The sequence below is a fragment of the Aegilops tauschii genome, chromosome 6, assembly GCF_002575655.3.
Source record: "Aegilops tauschii subsp. strangulata cultivar AL8/78 chromosome 6, Aet v6.0, whole genome shotgun sequence".
Lineage (NCBI taxonomy): Eukaryota > Viridiplantae > Streptophyta > Magnoliopsida > Poales > Poaceae > Aegilops > Aegilops tauschii.
Window position 1 is genome coordinate 94,774,253 of NC_053040.3, and position 19,832 is coordinate 94,794,084.

The 19,832-nt window shown below is 55.2% G+C and overlaps 1 protein-coding gene across 1 annotated transcript; it reads right to left on the reverse strand.

Annotated features, from left to right (window-relative positions):
• Positions 1 to 2,898: 2,898 nt before the first annotated feature.
• LOC109764063 (F-box/FBD/LRR-repeat protein At5g22660) lies at positions 2,899 to 4,971 on the reverse strand. Its single transcript, XM_073500636.1, has 3 exons — positions 4,069 to 4,971; positions 3,812 to 3,964; positions 2,899 to 3,228 (listed from the first exon to the last, which is right to left on the reverse strand). Exons 1-3 carry the CDS (start codon positions 4,969 to 4,971, stop codon positions 2,899 to 2,901), a joined length of 1,386 nt encoding a protein of 461 aa, XP_073356737.1.
• Positions 4,972 to 19,832: the final 14,861 nt, after the last annotated feature.

Genomic DNA, 19,832 nt, shown 5'->3' on the forward strand with positions numbered 1-19,832 from the left:
CATCCGGACGTAACAAACCTAACCATGCCCGGTCCGAATGCCGCAGACGGACTCCATCAGAGCTACGCCGCGACACGGCACGGTACAGAGGTGCCGCACACCCTCTCTGCTTTACAGATGAGGTATTGGATCATGAATTCCCCAAGGGATTCAAGCCCGTCAACATCGAATCATACGACGGCACAACCGATCCCGCGGTATGGATCGAGGATTTCATTCTCCATATTCATATGGCTCGAGGAGATGACCTCCACGCCATTAAATACCTCCCACTCAAGCTCAAAGGGCCAGCTCGGCACTGGCTTAACAGCCTGCCTGAAAATTCTATCGGCAACTGGGAGGACTTGGAAGAAGCTTTCCTAGACAACTTCCAAGGAACATATGTCCGGCCACCAGACGCCGACGATCTAAGCCACATAGTTGAACAACCTGGAGAATCAGCCAGAAAATTCTGGACTAGGTTCCTAACCAAAAAGAACCAGATCGTTGACTGTCCGGATGCCGAGGCCTTAGCAGCCTTCAAACACGGCATTCGTGACGAATGGCTAGCACGCCACCTCGGCCAAGAAAAGCCGAAGTCCATGGCAGCCCTCACGGCACTCATGACCCGCTTTTGCGCAGGAGAGGACAGTTGGCTGGCCCATAGTAACAACACAGCTAGCGAGACAGGCCCCTCCGAGGCCAAGAATAGCACTGGCAAGCTCCGGCGCAATAGGCACAAACGCCGAAGCAATGACAACAACACCGATGACACCACAGTCAACGCCATATTCAGTGGCTCCAAGTCCGGCCAACGGAAGAAGCCCTACAAAAGAAATAACGAAGGACCTTCCAGCCTGGACCACATACTCGACCGTCCGTGCCAGATACACGGCACCCCGGACAAGCAAGCCAATCATACCAACAGGGATTGTTGGGTTTTCAAGCAGGCTGGCAAGTCAAATGCCGAAAACAAAGAAAAGGGATCACAAAGTGAGGACGAGGATGAAGAGCCCCGGCAGCCGAACACTGGGGGGCAGAAGAAGTTTCCCCCCTCAAGTCAAACGGTGAACATGATATATGCTACACACATCCCCAAAAGGGAGCGTAAGCGTGCACTCAGGGACGTCTATGCGGTAGAGCCAGTCGCCCCCAAATTCAATCCATGGTCATCATTTCCGATCACCTTTGATCGTTGAGACCACCCAACCAGTATCCGTCATGGCGGTTCAGCCGCATTGGTCCTCGACCCAATCATTGACGGATTTCACCTAACGCGAGTCCTAATGGACGGTGGTAGCAGCCTGAACCTACTCTATCAAGACACAGTTCGGAAGATGGGCATTGACCCCTCACGAATCAAACCAACAAAGACTACCTTCAAAGGAGTCATACCAGGCGTCGAGGCCCGCTGTACGGGCTCAATCACGCTGGAAGTGGTCTTCAGTTCTCCGGACAATTTCCGAAGCGAGGAGTTAATCTTTGACATTGTCCCATTCCGCAGCGGCTACCACGCACTGCTCGGACGAACAACGTTTGCTAGATTCAACGCAGTGCCACACTACGCTTATCTCAAGCTCAAGATGCCCGGTCCATGCGGCGTCATAACAGTCAATGGCAACACGGAACACTCCCTCCGAACAGAGGAGCACACCACCTCCCTAGCAGCAGAAGTACAGAGCGGCCTTCTCAAACAGCACCATAGTGCGGCTGCCGAGCCCCTGGACACCGTCAAGAGGTTCCGAACTACACTGTAGCAGGACAGCAAGGCTCTTCAAGAGCTCGACTAGCAATTCGGCCTCCATCCCAGTCCCGATGAAGCAGAGGCATTCGTACCACGCGTACATAATTATGCACTCGAAATTCCATGGACATCGACGGAGGCACAAGCCAACCTGGGAACTACAGTTCGGCTAGACCGACCCCGGACACACTTTTTTCTTTCTATTTCAGGTTCATTTTCCCGCGATCCTGATCGCCAGACCCTTTGAAGGATCGGCATACAAAGGGGGCATGCAGCATAGGTGCGTAGGGTAACCTCCATACGTTCTTCTTGACGGTATTTTTACTTATTTCCCAGGACCTTCACACTGCTCCTTCTTGATCCCGTCATGTTAAATAGTCCGGGTGCTTATCGCACTATTTGTATAAGATATGCCTTGACATATCCATTCAGTTATAATAAAAAATGATTTGCGGCCCAGTTTCTGTGGTTTTCGCTTCTTACTCCATTTCATTTCGATCTGCTTATCACACTACAGGAATCAGCTACTTTGCCGTCTGCCACGGCGGACGGCAAAGGCATGAACGGCGGACGGCAAAAGCCTTTGCCGTCAGCCGCGGACGGCAAAAGGCTCCGGCAAAGTACGCTACGGCAAAGACCTACTTTGCCGTCTGCTTTCGGCGGCTGACGGCAAAGGCGCCTTTGCCGTCTGCCGCAGACGGCAAAGAAGCGGACGGCAAAATGAGTAGTGTTAGTGTCCGTTAGGTGGCTAACGGCAGCCTTTGCCGTCCGCCAGCTGACGGCAAAGGCTGCAGGCTCTTTGCCATCTGTTGGCAGATGGCAAAGAGACCAAATAGGCATTAATTCTGTTTCTTCTTATATCAATTCATTTTCACAGAAAATCAAACACAGATATATATATGACCAATATAGCATATCCAACACATATTACCAATACTCATGAACACATATATATCCAACACATGTTACCAATATATAGTCATAGTGGAATCAAGTATTCCCAGGCTACTAATTACCAGAAATTAGAATTGCGAGGTCCACACGGAGCAAGTATTCTCAGGTTACCAATAACTAGAAACTAGAATTACAACTGGCTGCGCCTCTTACAGTCATTGCTCAAGCTGCGGCAAGCCTGCGAGCATTACGAGACCACTAGCATTCCCTGACCATATCCATCAACAGATAATTATCTCCACAGATGAGGATGATCCATGTGTGAGTTGCTCCTTAATCCGATGCCTGCTAGCTTTTTCCGCCTTGGATCTTTCAAGACTGGTGGCATCACAGTATGTGCATGGGCTTTCACCATACAACTGGATTTTCAACAACCCCACAGCTCTTTCCATGACGAGCCTCATATAGTTTGTCACCTTGTCTTCATCCTCACACCCGAAGATCTGCAGCACCTCCAAGTTCAGGTGCTTCAAATCCTTGGATGGCTCCCACACCACGTTGGTCTTCTCGGCACTGTTCTTGTGCGGCTTGGCACATGAATGTCGAGATAACTTCAAGCAATGATATAGAAAGTAAACAACAAGTGTTAATTAAATTTGCCCACCAACCCATGAAGGACAAGGTGACAACAATTGTAATTAAATGTAAGTTTGGCCTCGATAGAGATTTTCGAGGAAGTTGCATGAATTAAATCCTAGGTTCATAAATATGTTTCCATGGTTCCATTGTAAGTACAACCATATTCCTCATACTATTTCTTTTAACAAAGATACTTTGTAATAAAGAATTTTCATCAAGAGGGCAATGCGCATCACTCGATGCAGAGGCCAGGGATTTCCTCCTTTCCGAAAAAACATAGGACGGATTTTTGGAGAACTCTAGCATCAAATACGATCATACATTATAGTAGGATTTTTTTTGCCTTGCATGGACATTGTCTCGCTGCAAAATGACAATGCGGCTTGTATGCACTACTTATAGTATTTGTGATAAGTTGGTGAGTGGTTGGAAATTAGATTAACTTGTTGGTACATTTTAAATGCTGAATATCCGAAAAACATATCATCATAAAAATGTAGAATGAGTCATGTACATGCTAAGATGTGGACTAAATTAGAAAGAAGGTTAAGTAACACTTACTGCTAAATCATGTAGGGCAGGTGCAGCTTCAAGGATAAACAGTGTCCAGCTCAGATCACACTCACTGAAGATACCGAAAAGACGCACAGAGGTCAGGTTTCTGAATATAGCAATGAGCTGCTTCGGAGGTTCTGGCTGAATCCAAATCTGCAGCAAGAACATACATGCACAACTGAAACTGGTAGAGAAGAACACATGGTATGACGATGCAGAAGATTTATATTTAAGTGGTGCGCAGAAATTAAGTATACCATTTGGTACCCAAAACACAGAGTCAGTGTTGACAGGTTCCTGGCACCAACACTCGTTGACAGGCATTCGCTGAGCGCGAATGGCTCTTGCCATGCCTTGGCTTTAGAAGCGAGTACTAAACCGCGAAGCTCAGGAACGTAGCCAAAGCGCACTGGAGGGTTATTGAAGAGCCAACATTTGCACTCCACTTGTCTAAGCTTGGGGACAGAGACGAGCTCGATCCGTGTGCACAAAAGGCCGATGAACTCAAGCTCCTGGAGCTCAGAGCACGGCACATCGATCTTGAGCGTGGAGTGCAGATCAAGCAGTCTGTAGAATCTCAAGCTGAGGTGCCTGAGCCTACTGCAAGTGCTAATGAGGTCAGTGATGTCTGAATGTCCAAAAGCATGATATTCGAGCGTAAGCGTCGTGAGCCATGAGAAGGCAACTGGGTAGGCACGGGAGAACGCCATGAACTCCTGCCCAATCTCAATGCTGATGCCCAGCGGGGATATGCAAAACTCAAGGCATTGGGTCTGGCCCAAGCTCACAATGTCCTCGATGAGGCGGCCTATGGAGCTCAGGTGAGGGGAAGACGTGTAGAAGCTGAGGACGAGCACCTTGAGGGCACCACTCTCGCACACTCCCTCGGCGGGAGGCACCCGAGTGAGCAAGGCCCGCGCCGCGTCCGTGAACGCGTCCATGACCTGGAGCGATGTGGCGCCACGGAAGTGACTGGCGTCGAGGTGCACGAGCGAGAGGTGGCTGGGGAGGTGCCGCCACCGCGTGGAGAGCGCGCCGGCGCGGACCGCCTCGCGCAGGTGGAGGCGCTCGAGGATGTCGAGGAGGAGGTGGTCGGGGAGGGTGCTGATTCCGTCCTCGCCGACGTGGCCGGCGTTGCGCTTGGGCGGCGACGACTCCATGGTCCCGACCGATTGACTGAAACCCTAGCTCGAATCAATGCGCCCCAGGCGGCGGCCTCCTGTTCGAGGTCGCGGCTCCCCCACCTTGTGCCTGCCGCGCGATCCGGTGGCGAGGCCCGCCGGGAGGTCGGTGGCGCCGCCTGCGGCATCCCCGGGGCACCGGTCCCAGGCGACGGAGACGGAGAGCGGGTGCGAGGAGTCCGGGCAGCGGCCCCGCAGGGCCTCGGCGGGCGCCCGGGAGAGGGAGACCGCGGCGGCGAGGAACCCGGCGAGGCCGAAGAGGAGGCAGGCCGCGGAAACGGCCGGCGAGGAGAGGAGGCGGCGGAGCGAGGAGCGGCGGGGGCGGCTGTGGGTGTGGATCTGGTGGGCGTCGGGGAGGGGAGAGAGGGAGAGAAGAGATAACGGGCGGGGGGGAGAGAGGGAGAGAAGAGATAACGCGCGGTGGGTGTGGATCTGGTTTGCCGTCCGCTGTTTTGTCTCTTTGCCGTCTGCTAGCAGACGGCAAAGAGGGGGCGTTTTTCTTTTCCGTAAACGGCTCGTTAGTGGGGGGCCACCTCTCTCTTTGCCGTTCGCCAGCTGACGGCAAAGATTCTTTGCCGTCCGCCAGCTGATGGCAAAGATTCTTTGCCGTCCGCCAGCTGACGGCAAAGAAGTGACTGATGGCAAAGGCCTGTTTTGCCGTCTGCCATTTCTTTGCCGTCTGCTTTTGCGTAGCTGATGGCAAAGACCTTCTTTGCCATCCGCTAGCAGACGGCAAAGAGCTGGCAGATGGCAAATTAGCTGATTCCAGTAGTGTCAGCTACATCGGTACTCTTTTGTATGTTTCATATTCGCCAGGGGCTGCTTATCGCCCCATAACACGGCAACAAAGTCCGAACACTTCTTGTATACAAGTTCGGCACCCCGAATTTAGCATTATATGAATTGGCTCCGAATCATGTCTTTGGTCAATAGTTGGGTTGCCCGGCTCCTGTGCTTGCTACCTATGTTCCACTCTATCGGCTAGGGTAGTAAAGGGAGAACTACTGCGATTATGCCCTGGCCCTGACCGGATGAGCACCTTAGTAGAGAAAGCCGAAAACTGACTGTCATGATATGGCGAGAGCCGGTCAGCTGTTCGACGGTTACAAAATCGTTGGAGATTTTTTTCCGCGTCACGCGAAGGGTTGGCACTTCCCGATCAGATGCTGACAGCACCCTGGCTTGGACCAGGGGCTACGCACTTGCTTAATTATAAAACTCCTATGGCTAAGTGAGGGCGTTTAAGCCGTATAGTCTGATTGCCTTGTTCGTTGCGCTAAACAACTCCTTCAAGGACCATATAATTGGATCAAGATTGTTTAGGTCCCATCCCGAACACCTCCGTACTAATTACGTGAGGGAAGAAGCCGACGACTGGCCAACCCTCAGATTGAATATAACACGGCCGCACAGGAGGAAACAATTTAAAGCATAACCAAATTACATTACAAAACAAGCTTTGTCTTTATAATACAAGGCAAAGGACAACGTGAATGTATTCATTCGAAAATAATGTCCTTCAAACATTGAGCTGCCACAAGTCGAGACCCTTCTATGACATCCGCAAAATATTTCTCGGGTGTGCGGTGCTCCTTGCCCTCCGGCGGCCCGCTGGCAACTTCAACAGCGTTCATCTTTGCCCACCACATCTTGCAGCGAGCGAAGGCCATACGGGCACCTTCAATACAGGCAGAGCGCTTGACGACGTCCAACCGCGGACGGGCTTCCATTAGGCGCCTCACGAGTCCGAAGTAGCTGCCGGGCAGAGCTTCGGCTGGCCATAGCCGGATTGTCAAATCCTTCATGGCTAGTTCGGCCACCCGGTGCTGCTCCACTAGCTGCTTCAGCTGATCGGTGAAAGACACGGGATGCTCTGGCGCCGCATACTGCGCCCAGAATAGCTTCTTCGTAGAATCTTCTCCTTCGGCTCGATAGAACTCTGTAGCGTCTGATACGCTGCATGGTAGATCCGCAAAAGCTCCTGGGGAACTCCGAACCCGGGTTAGTAAAAGGTACTGCCTCTCCGCATACTTGCTTTGCATCTTAAAAGCCTTACCCGCCGTGATTTTCCTGGCCTCCTGGATCTCCTGGATGACGGCCTGGGCCTCATTCCGCATGGTCTCTGCGCCCTAACGAGCCTTGGTGAGTTCGGCTTCCCGAGCCGACGCATCATTCTCCAAGGTCTCACATTTTTTCACTGCATCTTGGAGCTCCTGCTGGATTTCCTTGACACGGGCCTTGAGCTTCTTACGGGCGGCTTGCTGCTGGACAGCCTTCTCCTCGGCCTCGCCCAGGGCCTTCCTCAGGGCCTCGACCTCGGTCGCGGCTCCTGCATACATTTCGACATTACAGTCAATACACAGCGCGCTTTCTGAACACACAGCAAGACATTACTTACCTTGCTTCTCCTGCAGCCGCACCCTAACCTCGCCGAGCTCGTTCTCGGTCCGCTCCAGCCTCTGCCTCAGTTTAGAGACTTCAGCAACATGTGAGGTCGCGGCCAACAGCGACGCCTGCTTATGCACACAAATCACGTTAGTCTCCTTCACTAGAGGATTGATCCTCTGTCCGGCTCCTCTTACCGAGCACCGGACAGTGTCTCAGGGGCTACTGACTATATGGGGTTTTTTCTCTGTTATTTACCTTGAAACCTGTCAACAGGTTGCTGCAGGCTTCGTTCAGTCCACTCTTGGCGGACTAAACCTTCTCGATCACCGCGCTCATAAGAACACGGTGCTCGTCCATACGGAGGCGCCTCGTAGCGCCTCCATCAGGTTATCCGGCGCCCCTGGATGGACAGGGGCCACTGGCGGAAACGGTGCACCCCCTCCTTCAAAGGCGGCTGCCCGCTCGACTCCGGAGCCATATGGGTCTCCGGAATCGTATCCGGCCGAGGGCCAAGCTGGATGCGGCCCTCTTCGCTAGTCTCCATGGGGATCGTCTCCTCCATGTGTCCAGCAGTGGAGGCTTCGCCTCGCGGTGCCTCCCGGACAGCGTCCCGGGTTCCTCCCCGGCTCGGATCGGCCCTCCGGGACAGTGCCTCGGCATCGTCCCCGGCCTCGGGGGAGTAAGCAGGCGGTGGCGACTGGCTCGCCATCTCCGACGGAGCCAACGAACTTCCAGACGAGGATCGCTGGATTAGGTCGCAGGCCGGACTGCAATAGTACGGTTAACTACATCAAGATAATGGAGAGAAGGGGCTGGATGTGCGCATAAATAAGCCATGTCACTTATGATGCATCCTGGGGCTTTGTGCGGGGGCGTCGCTCCGGACTACTGTCAACGTCCCACGCCGCGTTGGCCGCCGGAACGCCCTTCCCCTTTTTAGGCGCCTCCGCCTCCAGATATGCCGGAGCCGCCCTCTTCTTCTTCCTCTCCTCAGGGGGAGGATTGTTTTCTTCCTCCTCTTCCTCTCCCCCGTTCTCGTGGAATTGTCACGGCAGATGTCCTCGTGAAAGGACTTAGTCGTGGAGCCATCACAACTAGGAAGCTTAAAGGGGTTAAAGTGGGACAAAGGACACGAGGGTTTAGACTGGTTCGGCCCCTTGCGGTAAAGGTAAAAGCCTAATCCAGTTGAGGTGGAATTGCTAGGGTTTTGATTACCAGGGAGCAAATCTGCTATGCCCGGTTCTCGATTTGATGTTACTTGCCCTAAGCCGCCGGCGGGTCGTCCCCTTATATACATGGGTTGACGCCCCGCGGCCTACAGAGTCCCGGCCGGCTCATAAACAGTGTCCGGCTCGGTGACTAGTTAATCTTGCCTTACAACACAAGTCATGCCATTACGGGGGTTTATCACTACGGGCCTTAAGTCGCCTGCGGGCTTTAGGCCCTTTATTGAACCGTCATCTTCAAGCTTGATATTGGGCTTCATATGATAAATCGTCATAGCGTAACCCGGCCCCTCCTGGGCAGGTTACACTAGTAGTTATATCCCCAACATTAGGCCCCAGATTGATTTGAACCGGTTCATGTCAATCTTCATTACCTTAAGAAAAAGCCTTCTGTCTTCTGTCTATACAAAAGTTATAACCCTCCATGACGTCATCTTCTGGATTCATGATAACCCGCCATGACGTCATCTTCCATTAAATTTATATTTTATTCTGTCATATCCCAACGGATCCTTATCTTAATGACCATCCCAAAAATCGAGGCGTCGGAGTAGCTGGATAACCACGTCTGGCCTCCTCATTTTTCGCGCCCGCTTTATCAGTCCTCCTTTATAAATAGGCACCACCTTCGATCTTTCCTCATTCTCCCTCTTTCGTCGTCTTCTTCCTCTCGCTACTCCACCGCCGCTCGAGCTCCGCTGCCGCCGCCGCAGAGCATCTCGTCTCCGTCGATCTTGGCCGCTGCATCAACCTGAATCGATCAGAGAACGGCGGCGACCCTCCGCAGTAGATCTGCAGCTGTAAGTCCTTGCCGTCCCGCATCCCAGATCCGCATTTAGGGTTTGCAAGATCCTCTGTGTTTTTGCTATTCATCATAGTTTCTTCAGAGTTCCTCCACTGCGGCCTCTTTTGATTTAAAAGGCAACATATACTCCCGCGGTAATCGTTTTATGCCCATTTTTGACACTAGCAGATCCCTTTTCTTCATACAAAGGCCTCATTAGAACTCACGAACTCATCTGTACCAGTTTTTAGTTCTAGAATATTTTCTTTTCTGAACGACCGTTTGATCCAAAATAGCAGCTGCAACCTGCGAAAGTTGTTTGTGCGACACTTAGGCAAAAAATTGTATCTGTTAGCCATGGCGACTCTTATCGCCGGCTTAAAAAGGCAATGCTCAATCAATAATTCTGACCACTCACAGTGGTTTAAATAACTTAACTGCTTATGATGCCCATGGCGGCTTGAATAATCTGATACAATTAGCCATATGTCATTAGGCCCCTTCATAAGCCGCCATCTTGAATATGAATTGAAATATTTTCTCCGGCTTAAATTTGAGCCGGAAATTTTTATTTTGTCATAGGCTTCCAACTCCATAATGCCGCCCAAGGCTCCCAAAGCACCCGTTACATGCAACTGGGTTAAATCCATCATCACAGATAACACCTTTAAAGAGTTTGTGAAGACGAGTTATTTGCCGAAGAAGGAAGTCATGTCCTATCGTGCTCCTGATCCGACAGGAGAAAAACCTCAACCCAAGGAAGGGGAAGTTATTGTCTTTACTCATCACATGAACCGGGGCTTTTCTCCACCCGGCTCAAAGTTTTTCAGAGACGTCTTGCACTTTTTTGACCTGCGACCTCAAGACATCGGGCCTAATTCCGTGTCAAATATCTGCAAGTTTCAAGTGTTCTGTGAGGTGTACCTTGGAGAAGAACCCAGCTTGCTACTCTCTAGAGAGTTATTTTATTTGAACCGTCAAAATGAACGTGCCAATGGGCCCAGCTTGGAGCTTGGTGGAATCTCAATCCAGCGACGGAGGGACTGTCTCTTCCCGTATGCCGAACCGCCGAGTCACCCTAAAGATTGGAACCAGACGTGGTTCTACTGTCAAGACACTTCTCCGGCTAATGAGAACCCTCTACCCGGCTTTCGCGCCCTGCGCCTGGAGTCAAACCCCCTGCCAGATAAACTATCTCTGGCTGAACGTCAAACACTTGCCCCCACCATGAGCAAGGTCAAGGCTCTTCTGGGAAGTGGCCTAAATGGCATTGACCTGGTCTAGGTTTGGCTTGCCTGGCGGGTTATCCCTTTAAGCCACCGCCCCGGCTTGATGTGCGATTACACAGGTCAAAAGAATGATCCTCTGCGGCACAGCCCTAATGACTTACCTGAGGATGTTGTCGATGATATGACCAAGTCTCTTCTGAATGAGAGCTTGGTAGATTGTGGGAAAGTAGGCTTAAGTCCCTTCTGCAAAGCTAACCCGGCTCCAGCGGTAAGCTATTGACTTGAGCATTTTTACCTTCAACTTTAACAATTTCGTCTTTTACTCAAAAACCTTTGTTTATAAGTCACAGGCTGATGACGAATTTTGGAAGGTCAAGTATGACCATGAGGCTACAAAGAAAGCCAGAAAAACTAAAAAGCCGCCAGGAAAGCTGCTGCCCGGAAAAAGGGGAACAAACCTAGCACCTCGGATATGCTTCATTTGGAGGATACCTCCGAGTCAGAGGTAGCTCTTGACTCTTTAGGCTCCTTTTTTAACCATCTTATTGACACTGATTATCATCAGGAGGATACAGGAGCGAGTCATGTAGCGATTGAAGAGTAACCCGGAAAGTAAGATTTTCACATCCTTTAGCTTACCAAGATCCTCAATTTCTTTTGAAGCGACAGATTCACGAGAGCCGGAGGCAGACCCAGACCAGTAAAGACGCGGAACTCTCCTCCGGCTTACCCGATGTAACAAGAAAACGTCGGACTGAGGTCATCTCCGATTTACATTCTTTGTATCCTTTGGCGGGTTTCACTCGTCAACCACTCAATTCTTCTGACTCAAACTATCAGGGAACTTCACCTTCCTCCGGCGAATCAATGCAGTCTAATATGCCGGCTTTCAAAACCGCTCCAGGGTAATGATAATCTGTTTATCTTGTGCTTATCTTACTCATGTTTTTGTACTAACCCTTTGATTTTCACACAGCGTACAAGTAAAGCCCAGCAAGAGGGCGAAGAAGAATAAGCCGGCCGAAGAGCCGATCTTGACTGAACCGGAGCTCAGAACGGCTGCTCCTGATACCTCCACTCATGAGCCGCCGCCTGAACCAGCCCACGATATTCGAACGCCTACTGCTGATCCGCCTGTTGAGCAAGCCATTGATGGTTCTGAGAACCCGGAGATCCCTAGCCCAGCCAAGGCGGATGACCCGGACATCAAAATCATCAAAACTGACTTTGTTGAGCCGGGGAGACCCACCGTGCTGGCCAAGTGCTCCGCCAAGGAAGAACTTCTGGAACTCCGGAAAGCCAAGCTGGATGTCACTGATTATACTCATCTGAGTATTGGAGAAATCGTCTCTGGTTATATAAATCAAGTGCACAACAGCCGTGACATGGAAATTGACATGGTGAAACAGATACACCAAAAATCTGAGGTATAACTCTTGTTGCTATACTTTATTTATCCTTACTATACCAGCCCCCAAGTCTATTGCTTAAAATGAAATATGCTATAGACTTAATACCAGCTTAGTAATACATGCAAGAAACTTGGCTTATCCTGTAGCGCCCAAGGGCCGGCTTAGACAGCATGTTTGAACCGGTCCTTATCATGTTTTAATCAAGTACTTGAACTGTCGGGTGCTTGGTGCGACATATGCCAACGGATGGCTTATCTGTGTGGGTGCCAATAAAACGTCGCCGGTGCCTGGAAACGGGATGAGGCGAAGACATGCACGCCGGCGGATCTTACCCAGGTTCGGGGCTCTCCGAGGAGATAACACCCCTAGTCCTGCTCTACGGGGTCTCCGCATGATCACTAGATCGGTGAAAGTAGCTACAATCGCTCCAAGAGCTGTTTGGTTCAAGGGAGAAGAAGAACAAGGCTAGCTCTCTCTTCTCTCTATCTATGGTGTGTGTGTGCTATGCTTAGAAGCCAACTATGCTCAGAGGCCAACCCTTTGCATGGGTGCTCCGGGGGGTTTATATAGGCCTACCCCCCGGGGGTACAATGGTAATCCGGCTGGGCGCTGGTCCCAGCCGTCAGTGTCTACGCTCGCCGGCTTCTCCGCCGGCTGTTGGGTCCCGCCGACTGGTGGGTCCCGCCGGCTGTCGGCTTCTCGGTCGACAGGCCGGCCCCACCGCCTAGGGTCTTGTCGGCGGCTGCTTACTGTAGCCTCGCCTCTGATGACGAGGGCTTTGTCGAGGTAAGCGTGGCTACAGTGGGCCGCCTCGGGGGCTCTCACTGTAGCCTTACCTCGTCTTGTCTTCTTAATGGGGCTCCTGCTTCGAGGAAGGGAGTAGCCGGCTTCTGGGGGCCGGCTACGCTCTTGGCCGACTGGGAAAGGCCGGGCCGCCTTCACGCCTCTCTCTGGCTGAAGGGGCCCGCCGCCCGTGGGCCGTACGGGAGTCTGTCGTGGATGACGTCGAGGCTAGCATGGCTACAGTGCCGAGCCGCACGGGAGACGGCCGTCCCGTACGGCCTCCTGTAGCCATGCCCGCCTCGGGCTTCGGGGGTAGTGGGCCGCACTGTGGCCACACCCCATCTTGTCGTCGTTATGTGGGAACAGCTTTGGTGGTTGTGGTCTCGGCCGGCTTCTTGGAGTCGGCATTCTTCTTGGCCGGCTTCTTGGAGTCGGCCACCCTGTAGTCGCCCTGGGGAGGGGTTGCTGAGGCTGGGTCGCCTTCTGGGAGTCGGCTTCAGAGGTAGCCGGCCAGGGAAGGCGGCCCAATGCTTGGAGTGCTTGGAGGCCCGAAGGCCTGATAATTTTTTCAGAAGAACCAGGGGCAGTCGGTTAGGCTACCCGTGGCCATTTACTCCGACAGTAGTCCCCGAAGCTGATTGGGCTTTGAGGTGGAGTAGGGGTTGAGAAGCTCGATCAGCTTCCTATCTTGACAAGTCGGCAGCTGGGAGCCGGCTCTGGTTAGGCGTGCCGCCTCGGTCGAAAATTCTGGAGTCGGAGAGCGGGAGTTTGCCAACGCGTGCTCCGGGCCGCGGGCTGGTCGCAGGCCGCCTGCGGACCACGTGGCCAAAAAGCCTGCCAGCCCACGCGCGCGACGGGACGTTGCCGTAGGGCGGGGGCCCGCCACGTCCGCGCCTGGGCCCAGGCGTGGATTCTCTGCGTCCCGAAACCGCCCGCATGTCTCATGCGGCAGTTTCGGCTCGCATTTATGCGCAATAATCGCGAGGCGTGGGGGGAGTGGGTGCAGTTAATCCCACGACTCCCCCCACGTTCGGCCTCTCCGGCCTTGCCTTGCAAGGCTATAAGTAGGGGGAGGTGGAGGGCGGCAGGTCCTCGCACGCTCCTCCTACTTCCACCGTCTTCTTCCTCTTGCCAGTTCTTGCGACAGCGCCTCGCCGCCGCGCTCTTCCACCGCACGCTCCTCCGCCACCGCGCTAGTTTTCGCCATGCCTCCCGCCACGGAGCAGTATGGCGGGGATTGGGACGGCTCCAACGTGCACGAAGACCACGTCGAGTTCCTCCGCCAGACGCGGCGGCTGCCCGGCGCGGACAAAGTGGAGGTCCGTCTCGCGCCGGCGAGGGAAATCAGGCCGGAGCCGCGGGAGGGCGAGCGGGTGGTCTTCCGCTCGCATTTCTTGCGCGGCATCGGCCTGCCAGCGAGCGCCTTCTTCTGCTCATGGCTCGACTTCTATCAGCTCCAGCCGCACCATCTCACCCCAAACGCGGTGGTGCTGCTGTCCGCCTTCGTCACCCTGTGCGAGGGCTACCTCGGCGTCCTCCCCACCCTTGAGCTCTGGGGGGAGTTCTTCCAGTCGAAGCTGGGCACCCACATGCGGGGCGTGCCGGCTCAGACTGGCGCCTTCATCGCGTCGCGGAGATCGGTCGCCGACAACCCCTTCCCCATCATCACTCTAATCCAATCGGTGAAGAAGTGGCAGAAGTCGTACTTCTACGTGCGGAACATCGCCCCACGGGGCGACTACATCAACCTGCCGGCTTATGTAGCCAGCCCACCGGCGGGCAGGCTGCCCCAGTGGTCCTTCCGGGCTGTGACACTGATGCCGGCCGGAAACGCCGCCATCGCCCGACTGCGGGTGATGGTCCAGTCGGAGGGCCTGACGGGGCCCGACCTTCTGGCCGCGTTCGTCACGCGCCGGGTTCTTCTGCTCCAGAGCCGGCCTCATCTGATCTGTCAGATGAGCGGCTAGCTCGATCCGAGCCGAATGTGCACCAAGGAGATGCCGCGCGAGGAGGTCGCCTACATGGTGAACTACCTTGCGAACTGCAAACTCACCGAAGAGTGGCAGTTCGGCAAGGAGCCATATAGCCGAGCCAATCCGCCGCCTACGGTATGCTCTCCTTGTCTCTTTTTCTCTCTCTTTGACTTGTTGCCGAGTTCCTCTTAGCCGACTCTAACTTAGTCGGTTTGCTTTTCGACAGAGCCCTCTGCTTCGGCCGGCCGACGGGTCAGACGCGGAGCGCCGATTCGTCCCCGACCGGGCCGAACACGATCTGGAGGATCCCGACCTGAGGGCGGTCGGTATGGACGACGACGTCGAGCCGGGTGGTGGCCAAGCCGGCGGCGAAGCAGGCGGCTCCGGGGTCAGTGCCACCTTTGACGACTGGCCGGACGACGATGAGCCCGAAGCCGTCCCGCGCCGCCAGCCGGCATCTGGACGCGGCGCGGGTTCCTCCGCCGCACCGCCTGCTCGGGGCGGAGGGCAGAAGCGTCGCGCCGCCCAGGGTCTGTTTGGCAGTCGAACGAAGAAGCCCAGAGGCGGGGCGGCAGCCACCAGGCGCGAGGAGGCGGCCGCGAAGGCGGCTCGCTTCCGCAAGACGGTGAAGCAACCGCAGACCGTGTCGGCGTAAGTCCGAATCTTTCTTTCGTATACTCTCTTTCTTTCTTTTCTTTGGTGGTTCCTGAAACCTTTGTCTTTTTCTTCAACGATCAGAGCTCCGTTGTCACTTGATCGAGCGGCTGCTGGCTCCGTCGTCGAGTCGCCAAGGGGCTCTGGGAGCACCACCCGCCGCGTGGACCCCCGCGCCGACCTCCAGGAGGCGACAGAAAGGAACGCGCGGGAGGCGCGGGCGGAGCGAGAGGCGCGGGAGGCGGAGGCACAGAGGGCGGCCGCCGCCCAGGCAGCACGGGAGGAGGAGGCGGCGAAGGCACTCGCCGATGCCGCAGCCAGGGCCCAAGCAGAGGCTGAGGCCGCGGCGGCGGCAGGGGAGGTTTTGATGGTCACCCCGCTGCGCGTCATGGCACCCGGGGACATGGAGCCCTCGCCAGGGGGAGCCAGCGGCGACCAGCCAGGGCTGGGGGGAAGCGGCGACGACGTCATCATCTTGGAGAGGGCGCCGGAGCCGACCCCGCCAACTGGGGCGGCCCAAGGCGGCCGGCCTGATCCGCCGCCTGCATAGTCGGCGGAGGGCGAGCCGGCCGTGAGGGCTGAGATGGCGGTCCGGACTCCGTCGAGCCGGCGTGCGGGGAAGGCCGCGTCGGAGCCGCAGAAGGCCGCATCGGAGCCACAGCCGGCCGTGGGTTCCAGCTCGTCGGCCCGAGATGCGGAGGCGGCCAGCGCTACCTCGGGGTGGACGCCAGGCGGAGGGACGGCCGTGGTGAACGTGGCTGCACAAGACGTCCGGACCCGGCTCCAAAGCCAAGCCGCGGCGCTGAGGCAGTTCACCGACGAGTTCCTCGCAACGCAGGCAGCCATCCGGGTTAGTATTCCCATCTTGCTTCTTCTTGATCTTGATTTCTCTTCTTGATCTTGATTTCTTCCGTGGGGGCGCGTCAGTGCACCCACTGGGTGTAGTCCTCGAGTTCCGAGTCGGCTGCTGAGCAGGCGGCTTGGAACTTCTTGGTGGATTTGTCTTTTGCTATTCTTGTTCTTACTTCGGTCTTCTGTCCATCTTGCAGGACTATCACAACCTTCGAGCGGCCGCCTTCAACTCCCAGGCTCGGGAGCTGACTCAGATGACCGCCGACCTTACTGAGAGCCGAGGTACGTGATTTGTTCTTTATCTCATGTGGGGGCGCGTCAGCGCACCCACTGGGTGTAGTCCCCGAGATTCGGGCCGACTGCTGAGCAGTCGGGTCGGATCTTCCTAGACGACTTCTTACTGTTCTTCTTCTTCTGCCGTCTCTGCAGCGGCCAACGCCAGTCTGAGGGCACAGCTGGGGGTGTCCCAGACTGCTCTTCGTGCCAAGGATGCCGAGCTCGCCGCCTTGGTGTAGGAGCGCGACCGCCTGGTCAAGAAGCTGGCCGACCAGGAGGAAGGCCACAAGGCGGCCCTGAAGGCTGTGCAGGATTGCGAAGCCACTCTTCAGGCCGAGTTCGAGACGGAGGCGGCTGGCTGGGCTGAGGCCAGGCAGACTCTGGTCTCTGGCTACGGCCAGATCGAAGATCTGGTTGACGGTAAGCTGCCTACCTCTCCGTCCTTTCTTGCCATCTGCTACTTTGGCTTGTTTTCTGATTTTGGTGTTCTTTTCTTCCTTTCTTCTTGTTCGCGCAGAATATTTCCCTGGCTATTCTACTGCTGCCAACCAGACCATCGAGGCCCGCCGCCAGGCGCGAAGGCAGGCTGGCTTTGAGATCTCGCCAACCGCCGGCCGTTCGCTGGAGGAGCAGCTCTTGGCGATCCAGGCCCGCATCTAGCCGGCTCACCGACTGCTCCGCCGTCTTCAACGTGCCGGGGCACAGGTCTTGGCCGCCCTCTGGCCCGGCCAAGTGGTCCCTCGCACCCCCAGTCGGACTGCCGACTGGCTGGAGGTGGCAGTCGGCCGCTTCGAAGCTTGGAAGGCCTCGGCGGCTCGCTCCGGCGCCAGGCGGGCGCTGGAGTTCGTCAAGGCCTGGTATCCCGGCCTGAGCCTGGACCAGCTGGCTACCTGGCGGCAGCAAGCCGACACAGAGCTGGAGCCGGCGCGGCCGTCCATCATCCGGCGGGCTTCGGCAATCGCCGACTACACCGACACCAGCGTCTTCGCCCCTGAGGTGGACAACAACGGTGTTGCCCAGCCGGAGGAGTGGTTCGGGCTGGACCCGGCGTACGGTGAGGACTCGGCGGAGGAGATCGACTCCAGCGACGAGGGCGAAGAAGAGGAGGAGGAGGGTGAAGACGCCGAGCCGGCTGGTGGAGCAGCCGGCCAGCCTCAGCCTGACAACACCTCCAGCACCACGTCGCGCGCGAGTGCGTCGCCTGCCGTAGGTGGTGGCCAAGCCGAGACCCGCTAGGCAGCCACTCCTTCAGCCGGCGAGGCCGCCTTCACCGACCAGCTCGGCCTCCATGTCGCGCCCTAGTCTGCCATCTTTTGCTTTTCCTGTCTTGTTACTCTTTAGAACAATGTTTGGTTAAATTTGCACAATTCCACCCACTTGGTGTATTCGAACTTATGCTTGTTGCCGGCCTGTTGGCGGCTTTATGTATATATATAACTTATGCATTTGGCCTTTCCTTGTACTTTTGCTTTTTGTCCTTCTGCTTTTTCCTTTGCCGCCCTCCCTTGGTTGCCGCCTCCCCAGTCCAACAGTTGCTCCGCAATCTGTAGCCGGGGGAGTGCTTGGCCGATTGGGGGGGAAGTACTCTAGCTTTGTTGGACTAAAGCTTAAGTGTTTTAGGAAGCCGGCCAGCCGGCTGCTTTGACAGCCGGCAGGCATGTTTGGAGGCCGTCTTTTTGCTATATAGGTTCGTTGTTCCTTAGCCATTTTTCGTGTGGGCATCCTTTCTGTCTTCCCTCCTGCTAGTCGGACAGTCAGTTCTTTGAGCTGCGACTTTCAACAAGAGAGGACTTGGGAGCCGGCGCACTACTTTTCTGACTTCAGGAAGAACTTTCGATATAGCTCAAGGCGGCCAGTCCCCGAGCCGACTAGTCGAACCCGGTGCTGGACAAGAATTCAAAATGTAATAATACATTCATGGATATGACACTCGTCATTCATAGATAAATAAAAGGCAGTCCCCGAGTACTGTTCGGGGGGCCTGTTGGTTCGTGCTTAATACAAAAGGGGACCGTGATACATACTGCTTTTCAGCTGTAAAATCGTCTTAGGAGGTTTGCGTTCCATGGTCGCTCCGACTCCTTGCCGGAGTCGTCTCTCTTGCGTGCTCTTGGTTTTTGCGCGTCGATCAAGTAGTAGGAGTCATTGCCGAGTGCCTTGCTGACGACGAAGGGGCCTTCCCAAGGGGCCGAGAGCTTGTGCTGGCCGGCTGTTCGCTGGATCAGCCGGAGCACAAGGTCGCCCTCTTGGAAGGATCTTGGCTTGACCTTGCGGTTGTAGTAGCGGCGCAGCCCTTGCTGGTAGATGGCGGACCGGCTGAGTGCTAACAGCCGGCCTTCTTCCAGTAGGTCCACGCCGTCTTCTCTTGCTTCTTTGGCCTCCTCCTCCGTGTACATGGTGATCCGAGGCGAGTCGAACTCGATGTCTGTTGGGACGACAGCCTCGGCACCATACACGAGGAAAAATGGAGTGAAGCCGGTTGACTTGTTGGGTGTAGTGCGCAGACTCCAGAGGACAGCCGGCAGCTCTTCGAGCCAGCAGCCGGCCGATCGCTCCAGTGGTACAACCAGTCGGGGTTTGATGCCGGAGAGGATGAGTCCATTTGCTCGCTCGACCTGGCCGTTTGACTGCGGGTGAGCAACAGACGCTAAGTCCAGTCGGATGCCCTGCGTCGCGCAGAAACGTGCCAGTGCTCCTTTGGCGAAGTTTGTGCCGTTGTCGGTGATGATGCTGTGTGGCACGTCGTACCGAGTAGTGATGTCGGTGATGAATGTCACGGCAGTCGGCCCATTGAGCTTCTTGATTGGCTTTGCTTCAATCCATTTTGTGAACTTGTCCACAGCAACAAGCAGATGTGTCAGGCCGCCGCGGGCTGTCTTGAAGGGGCCCACCATGTCCAATCCCCAGACGGCAAAAGGCCAGGTGAGGGGAATGGTCTTGAGTGCAGAAGCCGGCAGGTGTTGTTTGGAACTAAAAACTTGGCATCCTCTGCAGCTCTTGACTACTTCTTTAGCATCCTCCAAGGCAGTCGGCCAGAAGAAACCATGGCGGAAAGCCTTGGCCACAAGGGATCTTGAGGCTGCGTGGTGGCCGCATTCGCCTTGGTGGATGTCTTTGAGGATTGCCACTCCTTTTTCTGGCTCGACGCAACGCTGGAAGACTCCAGTGACGCTGGGCTTCGCAAGCTCTCTGTTGATTATTGTGTATGTTGCGGCTCGTCGTTGCACTAGTCTTGCTGAGATCTCATCAGCCGGCAGCTCTCT